At 39.9% G+C, this 24,571-nt stretch overlaps 1 protein-coding gene across 4 annotated transcripts in view; it reads right to left on the bottom strand.

The window, feature by feature from the left end:
• Frrs1 (ferric chelate reductase 1) overlaps positions 1–24,571 on the bottom strand; it is a 73,190-nt gene that overhangs the window by 28,179 nt on the left and 20,440 nt on the right. For all 4 annotated transcript variants that reach the window (XM_045138418.1, XM_045138420.1, XM_045138419.1 and 1 more), the window contains 3 exons: positions 23,115–23,297; positions 14,438–14,536; positions 13,303–13,450 (listed from right to left, as the gene is read on the bottom strand). In XM_045138418.1, the coding sequence (XP_044994353.1) occupies positions 13,303–13,450; positions 14,438–14,536; positions 23,115–23,297 (430 nt within the window). The remainder of the gene's footprint in view (positions 1–13,302; positions 13,451–14,437; positions 14,537–23,114; positions 23,298–24,571) is intronic.

Below are 24,571 nucleotides of genomic sequence, written 5' to 3' on the forward strand. Positions count from 1 at the left end.
TAAGACTTCACACATTAACAGCTCACTGATACTAATTTGTCATGGTTTAAGGATATAAAGACTGGCTTTCAGGCTCTCAATAATGTTAACTCTGTTTCTATATTTGCCAAGACATTAACTATTGGGGAAACTGAGTCTTAAAGGCTCGCCAGGTGTGGTGGCACCCACCTTTAATCCCAGCACTCAGGAGGCAGAGGTGGGAGGATTGCCATGAATTTGAGACCATTCTGAGACTGCATAGTGAACTCCAGGTCAGCCTGGACCACAGTGAGACCCTACCTCAAAAAACTAAAAAAATAATAATAATAAAGGCTCAAGTATAAAGGTTTAATTTCCAAATACAAGGTTCTTATACCTAAGAACATTGTGACTTTAAAGATAACTCGTTTTATTTATACCAATTCTATTAAATGCTCACCACTAGGTTTAAGTGATTTAATTTCAGTCACTATAAATTTTATCCTCCTGTTAGGTAAAATATGTTGACACAGCTTGACTAAGCTTAATCAATTTTAAGTCATGAATATGATAAAAAAATGCTTTATGTTAATAAAAAAATTTCTAATATACACCAGATTAATTGCTATCCAAGATTAAGCTAAAAATATTGGTTGTCAAATAGTGTTTTCTCTTTCAAAACAAATTTGTCAAGGATTGTATTAAAGCTCAGCTTTTTTAGCCAGGTTCTACTCCATTATGTGTGTTTACACATAATAATAGTTTTTTTAATTTTTTAAAATTTCATTTATTTATTTGCAAGCAGAGAGAAAGATAGAGCAGAGACAGAGAAAGACTGGGAATGCCAGGGCCTCAAGCCCCTGTAACTGAACTCCAGACACATGTGCCCCTTGTGCATCTGGCTTACGTGGGTCATTCTCTTCAGCCCCATCATAAACAGTTTTATTCAAGATTTTGTTTAAAAATGACTGTCTCATTTTTTATATCCTAAGTTCATTGCTTATTATAAAAACTAATTCTTAAGACATATTCCCTGCATTAGTATACAGCCTCATACTCAAACAATGGACTTCATCTGAAAGAAATAATTTCAAGCTCTGTGGTTCTTTCCAACATTCCCTGAGTAATTGGTACCCACACAGGTAACTAAATCAATCAAAGATGTTTTCAAGCCAGGCGTGGTGGCACACGCCTTTAATCCCAGCACTCGGAAGGCAGAGGTAGGAGGATCACTGTGAGTTCAAGGCCACCCTGAGACTACATACTGAATTCCAGGTCACCCTGGACTAGAGTGAGGCCCTACCTCTAAAAAAAAAAAAAAAAAAAAAAAAGTTTTCAAACACAGGTGCCCAGACTTTATACTGTCTTACTTGTCTTTTTGCTGACAATTTCTAGGTTAAATTGTTTTAGATTTGTATTGTTTCAAGACTGGTAACAGGTTCTCCCTGTATATATAGCTAGTAGAGATTTAAAGATAAGATGCACCTACTTTCTAGGCTACAGATATGGCCTGTACTTCCATAGGACAGCAAAACTTAAATGTTGGACAAAATGACCTTACACTCTTGTGCCATTGTTTAAGTAGATCTATTTCAGTAATCAATGTACACCCTTCAAGGTTGATATAACTTACTTTCTAAGTGTTTTACATAGAAGGCAAAGCCAATTGGATTCACTAGAGCTAAAAAGGCCACTATTTTGGACCCTGGTCCCAGGTCATGAGGCCACTGGAGGTGATGGGACACTTTTACACTGTCCCTCTAATAAGTCACCGGTCTTCCTGATCAGGGAGGGTGTGAACACCCAGAGGGAAAAAAAAAAATGGTGTACAGTCTGAAGCAGGAAAGTCACAACTGAGGAGAAAACAGTCCTCCTGGCTTTCCAAAGAAGGGAAAACTTTGGCTAGCACAGCCCTGACTCACCCTAACAGACAACACCAGCACTGGAGACGCCGCAGTGCTCCTCCCAGGTCCCTAAAACCTCCTTTGGAGAGCCATTAGTGACCTCCAAAATTAATCCTTGACTAAATTAGCTACCTGCTTGGTCTTAAACACTCAGAGAAAAATATATAACCAAAGATATAGGAAAGCTGGATATGGTGGTACATGCCTTTAATCTTAGCACTCAGGAGGCAGAGGTCGGTAGATCGTTTTGAGTTTCAAGACAACCTGAGACTACATAGTGAATTCCACTAGTAGGAGACCCTACCTTGAAAAAACAAACAAAAAAAGAAAAATAGATGAACTTCAATTGTTATATAACTTCAAATGTTATATAGCTGCTGATACCTCATCCATTTTACAAGCCATATAGGAACAAATTCAGACCATGTCGGACACTACTTTGCCATCTAGTACAACAGTTCTGGGAGAAAACTTCAAGCCAGGTCTTGATCACATAGTCCTGAGAAAATCCAACACCATCTACCTGGGTTCCCTTGAATGATCCCAAGGCCTAGAAGTCCACAAGAAGGGAAAGCTTAAAGGCAACTAGTTTGCTATGTGCTCAGTTCTCATTAATTCCTTGCTTTCATCCTTTCTCCCCAACATTCTATTCCAAGACTATCTTCCTGCACTCCATCAGTACACTTTCAGGGTCCTATAGAACAGTTCCCCTCTCTGGGAAAGACTATCTAACTGCCATATGGCTACACCCCTACTCAGCCAGAAGCAGTTAAAGACTGACCAGTCATCATTCTCTTCCTCTGACAGCAGTTACAGTGTCTTCTTAAGAGAGTGGGGAATAAGAGGGAGTAGGCGCTAAGTTGTGCATATGGCATTATGTGGGTAGTGGGAATCAAACCTTCATGAGGGTACTGGGGTATTGAACCTGGGTCCTTTTGGCTTTGCTGGCAAGCACCTTAAGTGCTAGCCATCTCTCCAACCCCACATTGGTGCTTTTTAAGTAATAGGCCATGGATTAGTCTCTATTTCCTAATAAAGTGGTAGACTTGTGAATTATTTATTCACTCAAGTGACTTTCACCTTTCAGTTTAAACACTGTATTTCCTGGACTGTTTATGCCAAGCTATAACAATCTTAGAATTGGGGGAAAACAGAACTGATAAAAAAAAAAAAGGCTATCAATTTTATATCTTTCATACAATTGTACTAAAACTGGGTACATCTTACAGTTATAAAGATTTTTAGTTGGTTTGTTTATGTTATGGAGGGCCAAGAGTGGTGGTAAAGAAGGATAGGAAAATGCTAGCTATTTTAGGCAGTTTCAGTTAGAGATTGAGGCCCAAAGAGAACAAGTAGATACCACCCCACACACCATGTCACCCTGGCACAAGAACAGAAGATGGGCCAGCCAGGCCAAATAAGCCAATGGGTGCAATAGTGGCATGTCTCTTATAGGGGAAACCAACAGCTCTCTAATTGGACTGGAGGCCCACTCTATGGGAGGAAATAAATGCCTGATACTGAAAATCTATGATGGGGGAAGTCTCAAACCCTAGGAGTATAATGTCTGCTGGTGTCTGGCTAAATACACATATTATGTTTAACAAACTGGTAAGTACTTTTTTTAATGATCATATTAATTCTTTCACTTTTGGTTAGAAAAACTACTCTTTTCGAATGGCAGTGATCTCTGGGATGATTCAAAAGGCACCACAGTGCTAAGAAGAAGTGAGAGAGGAGTGCTCAACACTGAAATATCTCTATCACACCTTCTAAGGTTCAGGGTCCACTATGGGAGAGGTGGTAGAAAGAAAGTAAGAACCAAAGGAAGGGTAGTACTGTTTACAAAGCACTCTTCCAGATACAAAAAGTCCTAGATATCCATGACCTTGCAGTCCTTGGTACTACCTACACAAGACCATCAGAATAGGAGGAAAAGATGATGACATCAAAATAAAAGACAGACTGAGCAGGGCGTGGTGGTGCATGTCTTTAATCCCAGCACTCAGGAGACAGAGGTAGGAGAATTACTGTAAGTTCAAGGCCACCCTGAGACTACAGAGTGAATTCCAGGTTAGCCTGAGTTAGAGTGAGACCTACCTCAAAAAAGCAAAAATAAATAAATAAATAATAAAATAAAAATAAAAATAAAAGAGAGACTGATTTAGGGGTATGATGGAGACTAGAGTTGTTAAGGGAAAAGTGAGGGGGAAGGGAATTATCATGGTTTAGTTAGGAAAGATAAGGAAAGTCACTTTATATTGATTAAAGGAACACTCCAACAGGAAGACATTACAATTCTAAACATATATGTACCTAACATGGGAGCTTCCAATTTCATCAAACACTATTGGAACTAAGCTCACACATAACACTAAACACAGTGGTAGTGGACAACTTCAGCACCCCACTCTCATCAACTGACAGGTCATTCTGGCAAAAAAATAAACAGAGAAACATCTGGATTAGATGAGGTCATACAATAAATGGACCTAACATAACTACAGAACATTTCATTCAAATGCTGCAGAATACACATTCTTTTCAGCAGCACATGAAATATTCTCTAAAATAGACCATTCATTAGGACACAAAGCAAATCTTAACAAATACAGAAAAATTGAAATAATTTCTGTACTCTATCTGATAATAATGGGATTAAACTACAAATCAGCAATAAGAAAAACTATAGAGCATACACAAATTAATGGGCACTAAACAGTACACTATTGAATGATGAATGGGTCATTGAAGAAATAAAAAAGGCAATCAAAAAAATTCATAGACTCTGCCAGGCATGGTGGCACACGCCTTTAATCCCAGCACTTGGGAGGCAGAGGTAGGAGGATCACCATGAGTTTGAGGCCACCCTGACACTCTAGTGAATTCCAGGTCAGCCTGAGCTAAAGTGAGACCCTACCTCAAAAAAAAAAAAAAGTTCATAGACTCAAATGATAATGAGAACACAACATATTAGAACCTTTGGGACACAATGAAGGCCATCTTAAAAGGGAAATTTACAGCTTTAAGTGCCTATGTTAAGAAATTAGAAAGTTTTCAAGTAATCAACTTAATGCTTCACCATAAGATCTTGGAAAAAGAAGAACAAAGCAAACCAAAAATAAGTAGATAGGAAGAAATAATAAAGATTAGGGCAGAAATTAGTGAACTAGAAACAAAAAAAAAAAATTCAAAGAATCAATGAAACAAAGAGTTGGTTCTTTGAAAGGATAAACAAGATTGATAAACCCTTAGCAAATCTGACCAAAAGAGAGAAAACACACTAGTTAATAAAATTAAAGATAAAAAAGGCACCATTACAACAGATAGTACATAAAATTTGAAAATCATAAGGACATACTTTAAATACATCTACTCTACTAAATTTGAAAATTTGAAGTAAATGGATGATCTCCTTGATTTATATGACCTACCAAAATTAAATCAAGATGAAATTAATCACTTATAACCTATAACAAGTACAGAGATTCAAGTAGGTATAACAAAAAAATCTCCTAACTAAAAAAAGTCCAGGCCCAGATGGATTCACTGGTGAATTTTACCAGACCTTCATGGAAGAACTAACACCACTGCTTCTCAAACTTTTCCATAAAACAGAAAAGGAAGAAATTCTACCCAACTCCTTCTATGAAGCCAGCATCGCCCTCATACCAAAACCAGACAAAGACAGAACAAAAAAGAAAATTATAAACCAATCACCTTCATAAGCATAGATGCAAAAATTCTCAACAAAAATATTGGCAAACAAAATACAAGAATATATCAGAAAGCTCATTCACCCCAACCAAGTACGATTAACACCAGAGATTCAGGGATGGTTCAAGATACACAAATCGATAAGTGTAATACATTATATAAATGGACTGAAGGACAAAAATTAACCGATAATCTCATTAGATGGAGAAAAATCATTTGACAAAATCCAACATCCCTTCATGATAAAGTCCTACAGAATAGAAGAAACGTATCTCAACATAATAAAGGCTATTTATGACAAACCTACAACCAGCATAATACTAAATGGAGAACAACTAGAAGCTTTTCCTCTAAAATCAGGAACAACACAAGGGTGTCCACTGTCCCCACTTTTATTTAAAATAGTACTGGAAATCTTAGCCATAGCAATAAGGCAAGAGATACACACAAAAGGGATACAAATTGGAAAGGATAATATCAAAGCATTATCTCACTCCTGTCAGAATGGCTACCATCATGAAAACAAATGACAATAAATGCTGGCAAGGATGCAGAAAAAGAGGAACCCTTCTACATTGTTCGTGGGGATGCAATCTGGTCCAGCCATTATGCCAATCAGTGTGGAGGTTCCTGAGACAGCTAAAAATAGGTATACTATATGACCCAGCTACAGTACTCCTAGGCATATATCCTAAGGACTCTTCTCACTACCTTAAAGATACTTGCTCAAACATGTTTGTTGTCACTCTATTCATAATAACTATGAAATGGAACCAGCCTAGATGTCCCTCAACAGATGAGTGGATAATGAAGATGTGGCACATTTACACAATGTTCTACTCAGCTGTAAACAAAACTTAAATCATTAAATTTGCAAGGAAACAGAAGGATCTGGAAAGGATTACATTTAATGAGGAAACCCAGGCCTAGAAAGCCAGACGTCACATCTTCTCTCTCATATGCAGATCTTAGCTACAAATGATTGGACTTCTATGTGAGTTGGAATAAAATTCAGTAGCAGAGGCCAGTAAGCTAGAAAGGGAATATAAAGGGAATAGAAGGGAAATAGGAGGGGGGGACTTAAGATAATGGTATTGTACTCACTGGAGAAAAGACAGCCTCTTCAGCAAATGGTGTTTTGAAACTGGATATGTATCTGCAGAAGGATGAAAATAGATTCTTCTCTCTCGCCATGCATAAGAATTAAGTCCAAATGGATTAAAGACCTTAACATCAGACCTGAAACTCTGAACCTGCTAAAGGAAAAAGTAGGGGAAACCCTCCAACATATTGGTCTTGGCAAAGACTTTCTGTTTTTTTTGTTTGTTTGTTTGTTTGTTTTTGTTTTCGTTTTTCGAGGTAGGGTCTCACTCTGTTCCAGGCTGACCTGGAATTAACTCTGTAGTCTCAGGGTGGCCTTGAACTCACGGCAGTCCTCCTACCTCTGCCTCCCGAGTGCTGGGATTAAAGGCGTGCACCACCACGCCCGGCAAGAATTGGCAAAGACTTTCTGAATACAACCCTAATTGCTCAGGCAGTAAAACCACAGATTAATCACTGGGACCTCATAAAATTACAAAGATTTTGCACTGCAAAGGACACAGTGAAAAAAGCAAAGAGGCAACCTACAGAATGGGAAAAAATCTTCGCCAGCTATATATCTGATAGAGGATTAATATCTAGGATATACAAAGAACTCAAAAAGTTAAATAATAAGGAATCAAACAAGCCAATCAAAAAAATGGGCTATGGAGCTAAATAGAGCATTCTCAAAGGAAGAAATACGAATGGCATATAAGCATCTAAAAAAATGTTCTATGTCATTAGTCATCAGGGAAATGCAGATTAAAACTACATTGAGATTCCATCTCACTCCTGTCAGATTGGCCACCATCATGAAAACAAATGATCATAAATGTTGTCAGGGATGTGGAAAAAAAGGAACCCTTCTGCACTGCTGGTGGGAATGCAATCTGGTTCAGCCATTGTGGAAATCAGTGTGGAGGTTCCTAAAACAGCTAAAGATTGATCTACCATATGACCCAGCTATAGCACTCCTAGGCATATATCCAAAGGACTCATCTCATTTCCTTAGAAGTATGTGCTCAACCATGTTTATTGCTGCTCAATTTATAATAGCTGGGAAATGGAACCAGCCTAGATGTCCCTCAACTGATGAGTGGATAATGAAGATGTGGCACATTTATACAATGGAGTTCTACCCAGTGGTAAAAGAAAATGAAGTTATGAAATTTGCAGAAAAATGGATGGACCTGGAAGAGATTATGTTAAGTGAGGTAACCCAGGCCCAGAAAGCCAAGTGTCACATGTTCTCTCTTATATGTGGATCCTAGCTACAGATGACTGGGCTTCTGCGTGAGAATGAAAATACTTAGTAGCAGAGGCCAGTAAGTTAAAAAGGAGACATAAAGGGAAGGGAAAGGAAGGGAGGAGGGTGCTTGATAGGTTGATATTATATACATGTAAGTACAATGATTGTGATGGGGAGGTAATATGATGGAGAATGGAATTTCAAAGGAGAAAGTGTGGGGGGGAGGGAGGGAATTAACATGGGATTTTTTTTATAACCATGGAAAATGCTAATAAAAATTTTAAAATAAAGATAATGGTATTGTATATATGTAAGCAGCAGAAGAGATTAATGGGGGGTAGAAAGGCCTAAGTAAGGTCTGGGGAAAAGATTGAATAAAGGAAATGTGGGGGGGGGGTGGAACTAATCAAAATCTAAGATGGTATGAATAAGTCATATAAAGGGCTGGAGAGACAACTCAGAGTTGCCTGGGAAGCCTAAGGACCCAGGTTTGATTCCCCAGGACTTATGTAAGTCAGATGCACAAGGTGGCTCATGTGTCTGGAGGGCCTTTTCAGTGGCTGGAGGCACAGCTACACCCATTCTTTCTATCTGCCTCCTTCTCTCTCTCTCTCTCTCAAATAAATAAAAAATCTGGCATGGTGGCACCCAACTTTAATTCCAGCACTCAGGAGGCAGAGGTAGGAGGATCACTATGAGTTTGAGGCCACCTGGAGACTACATAATGAATTCTAGGTCAGCCTGAGCTACAGTGATACCCTACCTCAAAAAACCAAAATAAATAAATAAAATATTGAAAAATATATCTTCAAAGAAGTATAGAACTTTAAGGAAATATAAGTCATATGGCAGAGGAGTGCTCAGTACTGCAGTATCTCTATCACATCTTCCAAGACTCAGGGTTCATTGCTGAAAAGGTGGCGGAAAGAATGTAAGAGCCAAAGGAAGGGTAGGACTCCTTACAATGCACTCTTCCAGACACAAAATGGCCTGGATATCCATGACCTCGCAGTGCCTGACACTACCTACACAAGTCCATCGTAAGAGGAGGAGAAGATGATGACATCAAAACAAAAGAGACTGAGAGGGGAAAGCAGTATGATGGAGAGTGGAGTTGCAAAGGGAAAGTGGGGTGTGGGATTATCATGGTTTATTGTCTATACTTATGGAACTTGTTAATAAAAAAATAAAATAACCTCAGTGTCTCTTCCTTCCACACATTTGTAGCTTTACTCTCTTTAAAGGCCTCAGCTTCTCTTAAATTTCAATCTCTCTTAAATAAACCCCACAATTTGTGATTGCTCCCTAAATAAACATAAGTCATATTATAACCTTCTTGAGTCCATCTTTATTAAAGGGAGAACAGAACACAAAACTTGGGGTTCAAAGATTTTGGGGGACCCCTCATGAACCCCAAAATCCTACTAAGTGGAATTTTAAATGTAAAAACATTTTATGATCCCTTTAAAATATTACTCAAGCCAGGCATGGTGGCACATGCCTTTAATCCCAGCACTTGGGAGGCAGAGGTGAGAGGATTGCCATGAGTTCAAGGCCACCCTGAGGAGACTACATAGTGAATTCCAGGTCATCCTGGGATAGAGCAAGACCCTACCTACAAAAAAAAAGAAAGGAAGGAAGGAAGGAAGGAGAGGGGAAGGGGAAGAGAAAGGAAAAAAAAAATAAGATTCATCAGTGGGCTGTAGAGATGGCTTAGTGGTTAAGGCACTTGCCTGCAGAGCCTAAGGACCCAGATTCTGCTCCCCAGAACCCACATAAGCCAGGTGCACAAGGTGACACATGTGCACAAGATCACATATGTATGGAATTCGATTGCAGTGACTAGAAACCCTGGAACACCAATTCTCTCTCACTTTCTCCTCACTTGCTCCCTCTCATTTAAAAAAAAAAAAAAAAAAAAAACAAAGTTTAGGGGCTGGGAAAACAATTTAGTGGTTAAAGCACTTGACTGTAAAGCCTAAGGACCCAGGTTTGATGCCCCAGGACCAACGTAAGCCAGATGCACAAGGTGGTGCATGCTTCTGGAGTTTGTTAGCAATGGCTACAGGCCCTGATGCACCCTATCTATCTGCCTCCTTCTCTCTCTAGCTCTCTCTCAAAGAAGAAAGAAAGAATAAAAGAGAGAGAGAGAGAGAGAGAGGGAGGGAGGGAGGGAGGAAGAGAGGAAGAGACAAAAAGAGAAAGAAAGAAAGAAAGAGAATGAACGAATGAAAGAAAGAAAGAAAGAAAGAAAGAAAGAAAGAAAGAAAGAAAGAAAGAAAGAAAGAAAGAAGGAAGGAAGGAAGGAAAGAAAGAAAGGCAAAACATTATTTAAAAAAAAAAAAAAGCCAGATGTGGTGGCGCACGCCTTTAATCCCAGCACTCGGGAGGCACAGGTAGGAGGATCACATGAATTCGAGGACACCCTGTGACTACATAGTGAAATCTGGGTCAGCCTGAGCTAGAGTGGGACCTTACCGCAAAAAACAAAAAATAATAAATAAATAAATAAATAGGACTGGAGAGATTGCTTAGCAGGTAAAGTACTTGCCTGCAAAGCCAAAGGACCCAGATTCAATTCCCCAGGACCCACATAAGTCAGATACACAAGAGAGCTCATGCCTCTGGAGTTCATTTGCAGAGGCTAGAGACCCCTGCTGTGAAATAAATAAATAAAATTTAAAAGTAAAGTAGACTATGTGTTTTGTTTTTTTTTTTAATTTTAAAGACTCCCCAGTCAAGGGCTAGAGAAATGGCTTAGTGGTTAAGGCACTTGCCTGCAAAGCCAAAGGATCTAGGCTCAATTCCCCAGTACCCACATGAGCCAGATGCACAAAGTGGTGCATGTGTCTGGAGTTTGTTTGCAGTGCCTCTCTCTCAATAAATAAATAATTAAAAAGACTCTTCAGTCAATAAGAGCATTTTTGTCTAAGAGGGCTGGAGACTACATGAGTTCAGTTCCCCAAAACCCACATAAACAGCTAGGCATGGCCATATTTGTAGGGTTACATCTGTAACCCTAGTCCTTTAGGGAATACAGACTAGAAAAACAATGGGGTTCACCAAAACTATAGTTGGGTATGGGCAAAGATGTCTATAACCCCAGTCTTTTGAGGCACAGAGACCAAAGAATTGCCAGGGCTCACAAAAACTGTGGCTGCACATTCAGACAGAGACTCTGTCTCAAGGGAATATACTGATAATCAATAGAGAAACAACACCTGAGGTTCTGCTCTGGCCTCCAGTGCTCTCCTCTTGTGTGTGCATCCGCAACACACATATGCATGCACTACACACACATCCCACATGCTACACATGCAAAAAAATGGTTTCTGTTATAAAGTTTCATTAACTGAAGCAAAGGTCAACTCACAAATGGCCCATATACATACATACACACATACATATATACATACATACATACATATATACATGACAGCTGTCTTCTGTTCCTCAGTTCAAAAAAACTGGAACATGAATTTCCTGAAGCAGCAAGCTCCATGGAGGGAAAGAATTCTTTTTTATTTATTTATTTATTTATTTATTTATTTATTTATTTATTTATTTATTTATTTGAGAGCGACAGACACAGAGAGAAAGACAGATAGAGGGAGAGAGAGAGAATGGGCGCGCCAGGGCTTCCAGCCTCTGCAAATGAACTCCAGACACGTGCGCCCCCTTGTGCATCTGGCTAATGTGGGACCTGGGGAACTGAGCCTCAAACCGGGGTCCTTAGGCTTCACAGGCAAGCGCTTAACCGCTAAGCCATCTCTCCAGCCCAGGATTCTTTTTTTTTATTTCATGTATACTGTAACAGTTTTAAAGACTAAACATGGGCTGGAGAGATGGCTTAATGATTGAGGCATTTGCCTGCGAAGCCTAAGGAGCCAGGTTCAATTCCCCAGTACCCACATAAGCCAGATGCACATGGTGGAGCATGCATTTGGAGTTCATTTGCAGTGGCTGGAGGCCCTAACTGCCCATTCATTCTCTCTTTCTCTCTCTCTCCCCCTCCCTCTTCCTCTTTCCCTCTTTCTCAAATAAATAAGTAAAAATTTAAAAAAATGTGTCCTCAATATATGTATGTTTAATACAGATTTATGTACTATTATTTTAATATATCATACACACTGTAATAATTTTCTTTTTTTTTTTGTAATGGTGGGGATAGAACTAGGGTATTAAAGGTGCCAGGTAAGCACTGTACTACAGAGGTACACCAGCCCTAAACTACACATGTTATTTTTTTAAAAAAAAAAAAACAATTTTTTTACTTATTTAAGAGAAAGAATGAGTATTCATACACCAGAGCTTCCTACCACCTTGTGCATCTGGCTTTACATGGGCACTGGGGAATTGAACCTGGGCCATCAGGCTTTGTAGGCATGCATCTTTTAACTACTAAGCCATCTCTCCACACTCCAAGAGACAAGGCAGATATCTCCCAACCACACCACCAGCAAACCTCATACCAGCAGAGAAGGAGAGAGAAAATACCCTCTTCTTTCATATAGCACAGCACCATCAATTTGCTAGGAAGTGTTAGAAATGTCACTTAAAACTGATGTACCAGAAAACGTGTTTTGGTTTCTACGATGCTCAGCTATGAAGAAAATTATTTGGACAGTACCATATTCTAGATATACTTACACTGACATATCTCACATGTGTGCACACAGAGACACACATCCATATACAAACAATTGATTATATAATAAAATTACAATTAAATTGCTTTTCTTTAAAACTATAATTTTTTTTTTCAAAGTAGGGTCTCACTCTAGCCCAAGCTGACCTGGAATTCACCATGGAGTCTCAGGGTGGCCTCGAGCTCATGGATTCATCCTACCTCTGCCTCCCAAGTGCTGGGATTAAAGGCGTGCGCTACCACGCCCAGCTAAAACCATAAATTTTTAAGTAAAAATCAGAAGTGACTGGAGACTGTAATAAGTAAAATAAGCCTGAGTCAGAAAGAATTTGTTGTTGTTGTTTTGTTTTTCAAGGTAGGATCTTACTCTAGCCCAGGCTAACCTGGAACTCACGGCGATCCTCAACAATTTTTATCGTATCTCCTCTAGTATGTGAATCCCAGCCGGGCGTGGTGGCGCACGCCTTTCATCCCAGCACTCAGGAGGCAGAGGTAAGAGGATCACCATGAGTTCAAGGCCACCCTGAGACTACATAGTGAATTCTAGGTCAGCCTGGGCTAGAGTGAGACCCTACCTTGAAAACAAAAACAAAAACAAAAACAAAATTAACATGTGAATCCCAGATTATGTATGTGTGTGTTTCTGTTTATTATACATAGTAATCTCTAGAAAGGAGAAAGGAAAGGAAAGGAAAGGAAAGGAGTTAAAAACACACAAAAGTCAGTTCTATCAATATACATACCAGCATTAGCTTCACCATCTGCTAGAAATATGTAGTAGCGTGTGTTTAGATCAAATCTGTTCTTAACCCCAGGAAGGGTAATGTTTCTTCTGAAAGAACACTGTATGACACCATCCGCCAATCTCCAGGCCATATCCTCAAGATTCCCCTATAAGCACACACAATGGTCTTTTAAGCATTTCCCAAAGTTCTGTTTTGTCTGTGGCGTCATTAATTCCACACACCCTCTTTGAAAAATACAAAAATATCTTCTCCCCATTTGTCTTTGTCCCACTTGGCAAAAAATTATTTTTGACTTTGAGCCAGAAGTTCTCAGTTCTTCTACCCAGATTACAAGCTGTGGCAGATGGACTAACAGCATCTGACCACCAGCACACAGAACAGAAGCACTGAAGAAGTAATTAACAAGTAATACCCTGGTAGCCAACATGTAGCATGCGTCTGGGGAGAGCATCCAGGCCCACTGAAGAGGCTGACTCCATGGGAAAGCTGTGCACAGTAGTGTGCTCAGTCAGCCTCCTTTACTGACAGTAAATGACAGCCACTGTTCCTTCAGAGCTCACTAATTTTCAATGGCCTGTGAAAAAGGAACGGTTACACCTGACAGAATGCCAACAGGGGCACATACCACAAGTGTCTGAGGCACCTGTCTATCACATGCTCCTCCTCACTAGGCAAGAAATCCTGTCACTAACCTGAGTTTCTTTAAAAACATGTCCATAAGCTTTAGGAATGTTTAAAAACTCACATGTCAACAAATCATACATTACTTTTTCATAAGATGCAACAAGACTTGGATGACATTAAGTAAAAAACTCCTTTTTTGCAAGAGAAACTCATCATGCTTTTTAAGATACAGAAATAGTGCTTAAGGCTGGAGAGATGGCTCAGCAGTTAAAGGCATTTGCTTTCAACTCCTGCTGGCCCAGGTTCGATTCCCCAGTACCCACATAAATCCAGATGCACAGTAAAGCTTCTTGTATATCATTATAAGAGAAATCCCACTGCTACACCTTTGCTGGGCTGGGCTGGGCCGCTGACTGCAGGGCCTGGAGGCTCTCGTGCACAGCTGTGTCCATGGGCTCACATGAAGGGAAGGCAGACAAGGTGGGGCTGCCAGCATGCTCACACTCACCCTGGAGTCCAGCACAGGATGACTTCTCCCTGTCAAATGGGAAGGCTGTATGTGCACACTCTGATCTCCACGGATGCACAGGTAAGCATCATCATCACCCTGAAAACACATGTCAATGAGAAAAGTTCAGAGGAATTTCAGCATTGTTTTAGAGAGTCCCTAATTGGGTATCACTTGAGGTTTTGAAAACATAACTTAAGATTGGGCATGGTGGCACATGCCTTTAACCCTAGCACTCAGGAGGTAGAGGCAGGAGGAGCACTATGGGTTTGAGGCCAGCCTGGAACTACAAGATGAAATCCAGGTCAGCCTGAGCTAGACCCTGCCTCCAAAAAAATATATAAAATAAAATCACTTACTAGCACAGGGCATGTAACCCCAGCACTTGTGAGGCTGAGGTACAAGGATCCCTGTGGGTTCAAGGCCAGCCTGAGCTATGAAGTGAATTATAGATCAGCCTGAACCAGAGTGAGAATCTGCCTCAAAAAAAAAAAAAAATTTACTCAGTGTTAAATGATCTATGAATTCTAGAAAACTGTTCATCTGTTAGTTTAAATACATATATATATATATATATATATATATATATATATATATATATATATACACACACACACACACACACACACATACACACACACACACACACACACACACACACACACACACACACACTCATATATATTGTTTTTTATAGGGCTGGAGAGATAGCTCAGCAGTTAAGGTGTTTGCCTACAAAGCCTAATGACCTGGAATCGATTCCCCAGGACCCACATAAAGCCAGATGCACAAAGTGACCACATGTATCTGGAGTTCATTTACAGTGGCTAGAAGCCCTGGCATATCTATTCTCTCCCTCTCGTGTCTCTCTCTGTGTGTGTGTGTGTTGGCAAGTAAAATAAAATATTTATTTTTTAAAAAGATCCTTTTTTAGGATGTGGAAGTTCTAAAACATTCAACATAAAATAATACATCAAAATAACCATATTCTGGGCTGGAGAGATGGCTCAGTGGTTGAGGTGCTTGCCTGCAAATCCTAATGTGCCAGATTAGATTTCCCAGTACCCAAATAAACCCAGATGTACAAGGTGGCCCATGCGTCTAGAGTTTGTTTGCAGCAGCTAGAGACCTTAACACAGTCTTTCTCACTCTTTCTTTCTCCCTCTCTCCTTGAAAATAAATAATAAAAATATTTAGGACTGGAAAGATGGCTTTGAGGTTAAGGCCTGCAAAGCCTAAGGACCCATGTTTGACTCTCCAGGTCCTACATAAGCCAAACACACAAGGTGACACAAGTGCATGTAGGTCGCACATGTGCACGAAAGGCACACGCATCTGGAGCTTGCCTGCAGCGGCTGGAGGCCCTGGCACACCAATTCTCAATTCTCTTTCTCTCTCTCATAAAAAAAAAAAAATTACAAAACAAAGAAAAAAAAATGAAAGCCAGTGTGGCCCACGCCTTTAATCCCAATATTCAGGAGGCAGAGGTAGGAGGATCACTGTGACTTTGAGGCTACCCTGAGAGTACATAATGAATTCCATGTCAGTCTGGCCTAGAGTGAGATCCTACCTCAAATAAATACATAAATAAACCAACAAACATATTTTGATTGGAGCTGGGGGGTGTAGTTCATTGGTAGAGTGTTTGCATGGCATTTAAAAGGCCAGGAGTTCCATTTCCACCCAATAATAATAATACTGCACATATTTTTATGTCCAGAAATCCACAAAGAATGCCATTAGTCATGCTTTCATGTATATTCACTCAAGCTTATTTGTATCTATACCTATTTTTCAATTCCAAATGAGAAAATACATAATTTGGCTACTTTGTACTTAACCATTAACATTACTCCAGAGACATGTGACATACTTATACATATGTCTTACATATTTTTAAAATATTTTATTTATTTATTTGCAAGCAGAGAGGGAATGGGTGCACCAGGGCCTCCTGCCACTGCAAATGAATTCCAGATGCATGAACTACTTTGTGCATCTGGCTTATGTAGGTACTGGGGAATCAAACATGGGCTGTCAGGCTTTGCAAGCCAGTGTCTTTAACCACTAAGCTATCTCTCCAGCCTCAGCCATTTTTTTAAGGCAGGGATTCACTCTAGTCCCAGGCTGATCTGGAGCTCACTCTGTAGCCCATGCTAGCCTCCTACTTAAACCTCCTGAGTTTAAAGGCATGAACCACCATGCCCATTCTGTCTTACATATTTTAATGACAATGAATATATTGCATTTTATTATATATTTTGGAAAACACTGTAATCAAATATTGCTACATATTGTAAATATGCAACAGGTTTACCCTTTGGTGTCCAATAATTCTTGATTCTGAAAGTCAGATCTTACTCTTTAAAGTGGCTATTAGAATGCAGGCTGCATCTCCAAAGTACACTGCAGCAATGCTATAAACAATCCTTCTTTTTAAGGTGTCTGTAGCTCAGTAAGCTAACAAGTTTTCATGCGCTAGTCACTAATTTCTTTTGTGTTCTTTTTAAGACTGGAGTCATCTGTGTAGTATGAGCTAATTCCAAACTCTTGGCCTAAGCAACCCTCTGGCCTCACCCTCCCCATAGCTGGGACCACAGACGTATGTCATCACACCTAGTTCCAGTCACTAACTTCTTAAACAAGATCCAAGGTTATCCAATTATAACGCATTGTGCTAGACATCCCATTATATACCAGCACTTAGGAAGCTGAGTCAAGAGGATTGCTTTATAGTTTGCGGTAACTTCTCGCTTTGATTACATGCATGATTTTCCTCTGATCTCTGAAATCTACCACATGGGTATTTCCCTTGCACTCCAGACCTGCCTACTGCATGGGCATGCTCACTAACTTCTGCCTGTGTGATTTCTTTAAACTCAGGTTAACCATAAGTGTAACTCTTCATTACTCATTTCTCCTCTGAATTTCTTGGTCGCTGCTTTGATGTTTTCTTTCTGCTATTCTTAAGTCAACACCATTTGCTCTTTTAACTTGTTTCCATGGGAAAAGCACATGGCAGATGCCACGGGTATTCCTTCTAAATCTCCCTAAATTTTATCCTCCACACACTGTGACTCTACTCCAGCCTCAATTTCTCTTAGATGACCTTTATAAACTAACCTCCACATACTTGTGGTTCTACTCCAGTCTTTCCTTATAAAACCTCAATTTCTTTTAATCTTTATGTATTAAACAAAGTTTTCCAGCTAAGTGCATGTTTCCTACTTCCCATGTGTTTATGACTCTGCTCGAGTCTTCCTTCCTAGATCTAATCTCCCTTAAAATAAGCCCCACAATTTGTGATTTCTCCCTAAATAAACTTAATTCATAATTTATCCTTCTTGAGTCTGTTTTTATCAGTTCTTTGTTAAAGGTAGGACAGAACCCAAACCTGTGGTTCATAACTTTGGGAGACCCCCTGAGCCCTACAGTCGTGCATCATCATACTGACTGGCAGCCCCTGGTGCCTACAGGGTTAGAGGATTGGGGCTTTAATCCCACATACCAACCTCCAAGGACAGTATGGAGGCTTAACATTAAGTTGATCACCAATGTTCAAAGATTTAATCAAATGTGCCTATGTAATTAACCATCCACAAAATTCAAAAAGGATAAGGTTCAGAGAGCTGAATTTAGAGTGTCTTGGAAGGTGGTGTGCCTAGAGATGGCATGGAAGCTTCATGCCCCTTCTCTTTTTTTCTCCTTTTTTAAAATTTATTTGCAGACAGAGAAAGAATGGGTGCTCCAGAGCCTCTAGCCACTGCAAACCAACTCCAGATACATGTGCCACTTTGTGCATCTAGCTCTACATGGATGCTGGGAAATCGAACCCAGGTTGTTAGGATTTTCCGGCAAATATCTTAACTGCTGAGCCATCTCTCTAGCTCATGGCCCTCCCTTAAATGCACTTGGCTACATGTATTTCTTTATTGGTATCCTTTGTGATAGGATTTCTTTTTTCTTTTTTTTTTTTTGAGGTAGAGTCTCACTATAGCCCAAGATGACCTGGAATTCACTATGTAGTCTCAGTCTGGCCTCAAACTCACAGTGATGTCATTTCTAATAATCTACTAAACATAAGTGATTCTCTGAATTTTGTGAGATCTAGCAAATTTACCCCAGGAGGTGTTGGGTACACAGGTTTGTAACACCAAGCTTCCAACTTTTCCTTTTATGTTTATTTTTGATGTATCAAGGATTAAACTCAAGGCCTCCACACACGCTATACTGAGCTATGTCCTCAGTGCAAGTAAAACAACCTAGGGTTTGTGCCATCATCTGAAGCAGGAAGAAGAGCAGTCTTGAGGACTGAGCTCTCCACCTGTGGATCAAACACAGCTCCAGGTAGGTAGTGTCAGAACTAAACTGATGTCTGCCTCAGACTCTCACTTGCTTGCTGTGTGGGGGATACCCCCACCTTTTGAGATCACAGAGTGAACAGTGTTGTGAGTGTGCAATTGGAGTGACTCAGTCTGTGTGTTTTTGTTTTTCACCTAAACAAGTAAAGGAGAGGAATAAATCCCATCACTGCGGGTGCTTGATAGAATGTATCATTCAACAAAATACTGCAGATATGGAAGATTAAAATTCAAAGATTAGCATGCCATTGTTAGCAAAATATGGAAAATTACACTTTTCAATTTAAGTGATGAGAGCTAATATCAAAACAGTTGTTCTCATTAATCTACAAGCCAATTTTTAAGTGGGTATAATTTAGATTATCTAATCAGCATTGATAACACCAGACAGCTTCAGTATTTAAATTTATACCATATACTCAAAAACAACAGGTCATAACATACCCTAAAAAACTTAAAAATAAGAGCCCAAAATAGAAATAACCACTTTCAAAATATATTCTGAAGAGGATTCATTTCCACCAATTTAAGCAAACAGGTGTAGCAACAATTTTAATGATTAAACAGGATTGCTATGTAAATCAACTGCACCTGCCTAATTAAGTCTTTTATGATCATGTTTGATGAGTACTAGAAGAGAAACAGATATGATTTCCAAGTAATAAATATATCTTGAATTAGAGATAAATGCTTTTGTACCATCAATGCCTACAATTTACCACATAAAGAACTATCTGTCAGCTATTCCATCACCACACTCAACACAATAGTAGTGTTCTTATTTTTAGATTTTACTTGGCAATAAAAGAAACTAAGCTAGTACATTATAGCATAAATCAGGGCTGTAAAGTAACAGGCATAAGTTGTCATTGTTTATCAGTGACCAAATTATATGTGCATGTAATATATAACAATGTAACTTATATAAATATACATATGAATGCTGTGTCCTGGAGATGAACCCTTGATGAAACTGTATTTATCCAACAAGGCCTTTGACTCCTCCTTGGACTCACTCAGAAATTTAACTTTTGGGGGGTTTTTTTGGTGAACAGAGAATGAGTATGGGCAAGCTAGGCTTTCTTGCCACTGCAAATGAACTCCAGATGCATGTGCCACTTTATGCATCTGGCTTTACGTGGGTACTGGGGAACCAAACCCATGCCATCAGGCTCTTTCCCCCCACCCCCCACCCAATGTACAGTCTCATTTTAGCTCAGACTAACCTGAATTCACTACGTAGTCAGTCCCAGGCTGGCCTCAAATTCACAGCAAGCCTCCTACCTCTGCCTCTCAAGTGCTGGGACTAAAGGCAGGTACTACCACACCCGGCGCCAGCAGGTTTTGTAAGCAAGCACTGTCAACCACTGAACCATCTTCTCAGCCAACCTTTGACTTTTAATGCAAGCTCACTCTTCATCTTTTGCATCAAATTTGATGTCTTTTGTTAGGACTGAGAAAATCCAAAAGAATGAGCCACAGGAGCCAGGCATGGTGGTGCATGCCTTTAGTCCCAGCACTAGGAAGGCTGAGGTAGGAGGATTGCTGTGAGTTTCAGGACAGCCTGGGACTAGAGCTGAGTTCCAGCTCACCCTCAGCTACAATGCGACCTGCCTCAGAAAAATAAATTGTCTGCAGATCTGATGGTAATGACCAAAGGGAAATAGGGGAAATGTTTAGAATAATCTCATCATTTTCCATAAGAAAATATATTAAACTTCCTATAAAAGCAACTTGGAAATGGAAAGACTGAAAATTTCTTATTTGGGGGCTAGGGAGATGGTAAGATGCCCTAGCCAGGCATAATGGTACACACCTTTAATCCCAGCACCCTAGAGACAAAGGTAGGAGGACTGCCTTGAGTTCAAGGCCACCTGAGACTACATACAGTTAGAGGCCCTTTTTTGCAAAGCCTGACAGCCAGGGTTCAAGTCCCCAATACCCACTTAAAGCCAGATGCACAAAGTGGCACATACATCTGGAGTTGATTTGGTGCAATAGGCCCTGGCACACCCATAGTCACACTCTCTCTCTAATCAATAAATAAAAGTATTATTTAAGCTTATCTTACATATAGTTCCAAAAGTTTCAAAGAGAGTCTTCTCATTAGTTTATAATAAAGTTCTAAGTTCTGCAAATAAACAAATGAAAAAAAAATATATATATATATACATACACACACACACATATATATATATGTATGTATGTATGTGTGTGTGTGTGTGTGTGTGTGTGTGTGTGTGTATGTATACAGACTTTAAAAGTTCTTATTTTGTGGAGCTGGAGAGATGACTCAAGAGGTTAAGGCCTGCAAAGCCAAACAACCCAGGTTCAATTCCCCAGTACACACATATTAAAGCCAGATGCACAAAGTGGCACATGCATTTGGAGTTTGTTTGTAGTGGCTAGAGGCCCTGGCATGCCCATTCTCTCTCTGTCTCTATGTGTGTGTGCATCACTTTGCTTGCAAAGAAATAAATAAAATATTTATTAAAGAGCTGGAGAGTGGCTTAGCAATTAAGGCATTGCCTGCAAAGCTTAATGAACCAGGTTCGATTCTCAGAACCCATGCAAACCAATGCCCAAGGTGAAGTGGCACATGCATTTGGAGTTCATTTGCAGTGGCTTGAGGCACTGGCATGCCCATTCTCTCTCTTTCTTTCTCTCTAATAAATAAATAAAATATTTTAAAATATAAATATTTATTTCAAAAAAAGTTCTTGGGACTGGAGAGATGGCTCACCAGTTAAAGCACTTGCCTGCAAAACCTGGAGACCCAGGTTCCTCAATACCCATGTTAAAAGCCAGATGCACAAAGTGGCATATGCATCTAGAGTTCATTTGCAGTGGCTAGAGGCCCTGGTGCTCCCATTCTCTCTCTTTCTCTCTCTCTCTCTTTCTTTCATTTCTCTCTGCTTACAAACAAATAAATAAAAATATTGTTTTAAAGTTCTTAATTTTTAAAACACATGATATAATTTGTATCTCATAGCCTTTGCTTCATTAAAGATGCCACTAAGTGCCTTCAACAGCTGTTCAGTAGATTATCTGTGTCATGGGCATACAATGAAATGCCATCACCCTAAAAATGTTACACCTGGCTTCCTGTGGTACTTGCGACAGATGAAAGCAGGACCAATGCTTTGTTTTGTTTTATTTTGTTTTTGAGACAGGTGCTCATGTAACCCCAGCTTTCCTTGAACTTTCTAGGTAGCCAAGGATGACCTCAAACTCCTGACCCTGCTGCCCCCACCTCCTGAGTGCTGAGATTACAGGTGTGTGCCACCACAGCCAAAGAGTGCATTTAAAAAGTATTAACTCTTCTGTGTAGCCATTTCAGAGTTCCTTTTCTTTTTCTGAAATTTGGCTCCCTAAAGAAGTAGTCTTATGTTTAAATATAGACAGAATACTCTACAAAGACTCCACCTATGCTAATGTGGAAATAAAGTTTCTCTGTGGGTGGTCATTCCCTCTCCCGGTTGCCAATTTTGCTTGAACAGGACTTAGCACTTGTCCTGGCCACAAGAGTCTTCTTTGCTCTCTCTCTCTGTGGAAAGAGGGTGCTCCTGAGCATTCTGCTTTTCCCCACAGCACAAGGCTGCCACCTACAGACCAGTAAATCCATTCAGTGCCACCCAAGAGGAGGAAAAGAAAACCACTCTGTCTTCTTGAGCGGGGACAAAAGAGCCATTAGAAAACATCGCCTGTGTAAGGTTGTGATTCCAGGTGAGGAAAGTGCTGAGGACTATGAGTATGAGGACACCACAACCCGGAGCACGCGTGCTCATGTTGGCTACTTGAGGAAGCAACAGGGGTTTAAAAGCACTGCAGTGACATTTGATGCTTTTCTGCAAAATAATTTTTTAACTGTGTTTCCTGCACTTTCACATGGAAAACTTACCCGAGGAAGTTATTCAAATATCACTGCTAAGCCTGCCTGGTTTTTTGCTTTCTGTTGATTTGGATAACAGCCAAAATCCTTAATGTGCTTGCCCTTTCTCAGTTTTCTTGCTGGATTTTCTCCATTTTCTCAATAAATCTTCACTTTACTCAAATAATAGTAATAATAATAATAATCTACTAAAAATAAAATCTTCCCAGCTGTTTTGTCTTGTCTGTCATACTCAGAGATATGTAATTGTCCAATACTTGAGCAGTCATTTGAATTGAGATCTGTTCTAAAGTAGTTTCTCCTTTCCTAGTCCACCCTTAAGTCTGATCACTGCACTCCAGAGGTCAAAGCTAATGTGCTACTGACAATATGCACTCCAGTGGTTCTCCTTCCATCACTGGGTATATAAGGCAGAGGTACCAACCATCCATCTGTCATGGGAAAACGCAAAGGATAAATAGCCTCCAGTGGGACCGCTCAGCTCAACCATCACCGACTGCTCCTCTCTGGTGAAGGACAAGAAGAAGCAGGTGGCTTCACGCTCTGGGTCACAACTCCTAGGACTTCGCACACAGAACTTCTTCTTTCCACACTCCGAGGCACTGAACTAGAAAAAAAAATGCATGGGACTAAGTCTTAATTATCAAACAAGTAATTTATTCCCAATGACAAGATAGCTACTACCTTATGGTACAGGTGTTAATAAGAAACCTTTTCACAAGGATTCATATAAAAAAATAGGACACATCCCAAATTAGATATATCAGAACATTCATTGGGTTTTTTAATTTAATGAATTTTAATTAAAATTTGGAAAACTTTATACTAGTTGGTCCAAGAATGTTACCATTCTTTCAATTCCTAAAACATTTCACATTATGCATGCTCTTGAGCAAAGCTTATGGAAAATTTTGATAATTTTTTGGGAATATATCCATATTGATAAGTTTGTACAACTGATATACTCTCACTTTCACAGATGGGATTTTTCAGAGATAGAGATAGAGAAAGAAAGACAGACACAGAGAAAGAATTAACACACTAGGACCACCAGCTGCTGCAAACAAACTCCACAGGCATGCACCACTGTGCATCTGGCTTTACGTGGGTAGGAGGGAATCAAACCTGGGTCATTAGGCTTCATAGGCTTTAAGTGCTGCACCATCTTTCCAGCTCCAGAGATGGAATTTTTTTTATTTTTATTTTTTTGTTTATGTTTGTTTATTTATTTGAGAGCAACAGAGAAAAAGAGGCAGATAGAGAGAAAGAGAGAAAGAGAATGGGCACGCCAGGGCCTCCAGCCACTGCAAACGAACTCCAGATACGTGCGCCCCCTTGTGCACCTGGCTAACGTGGGTCCTGGGGAATCGAACCTCGAACTGGGGTCCTTAGGCTTCACAGGTCTTAACCGCTAAGCCACAGAGATGAAATTTTTGAAAAGCAGACAAACTGAACCTTAGCAAGATTTTATAGTTTGATCTTGGATACTGCTTGTAAAATTCAGGTTCACTTTTTTATTCTTTCTAATCAGGCTCAATTTTGACAGTAAGGTAACATGAAGAAAACAAGCTGGGGCTTAGTTGTGAAGGCACTTGCCTGTAAAGCTTGAGGACCCAGGTTTGATTCCTCCATACCCATGTAAGCCAGATGTTCCTGCACAAGGTGGCACATGCATCTGGAGTTTGTTTGTAGTGACTAGAGGCCCTGGAATGCCCATTCTCTCTCTCTGTCTCTCTCTCTCTCTGCCATCTGTCTACCTGCCTCTTTCCCTCTCTCCCTCTCTCTCTCTCAAATAAATTAACTTATTAAATATTAATAAAAAATAGGCCAGGTGTGGTGGTGCACACCTTTAATCCCAGCACTCAGGAAGCAGAATAAGAG

This window comes from Jaculus jaculus, chromosome 19 (assembly GCF_020740685.1).
Source record: "Jaculus jaculus isolate mJacJac1 chromosome 19, mJacJac1.mat.Y.cur, whole genome shotgun sequence".
NCBI lineage: Eukaryota > Metazoa > Chordata > Mammalia > Rodentia > Dipodidae > Jaculus > Jaculus jaculus.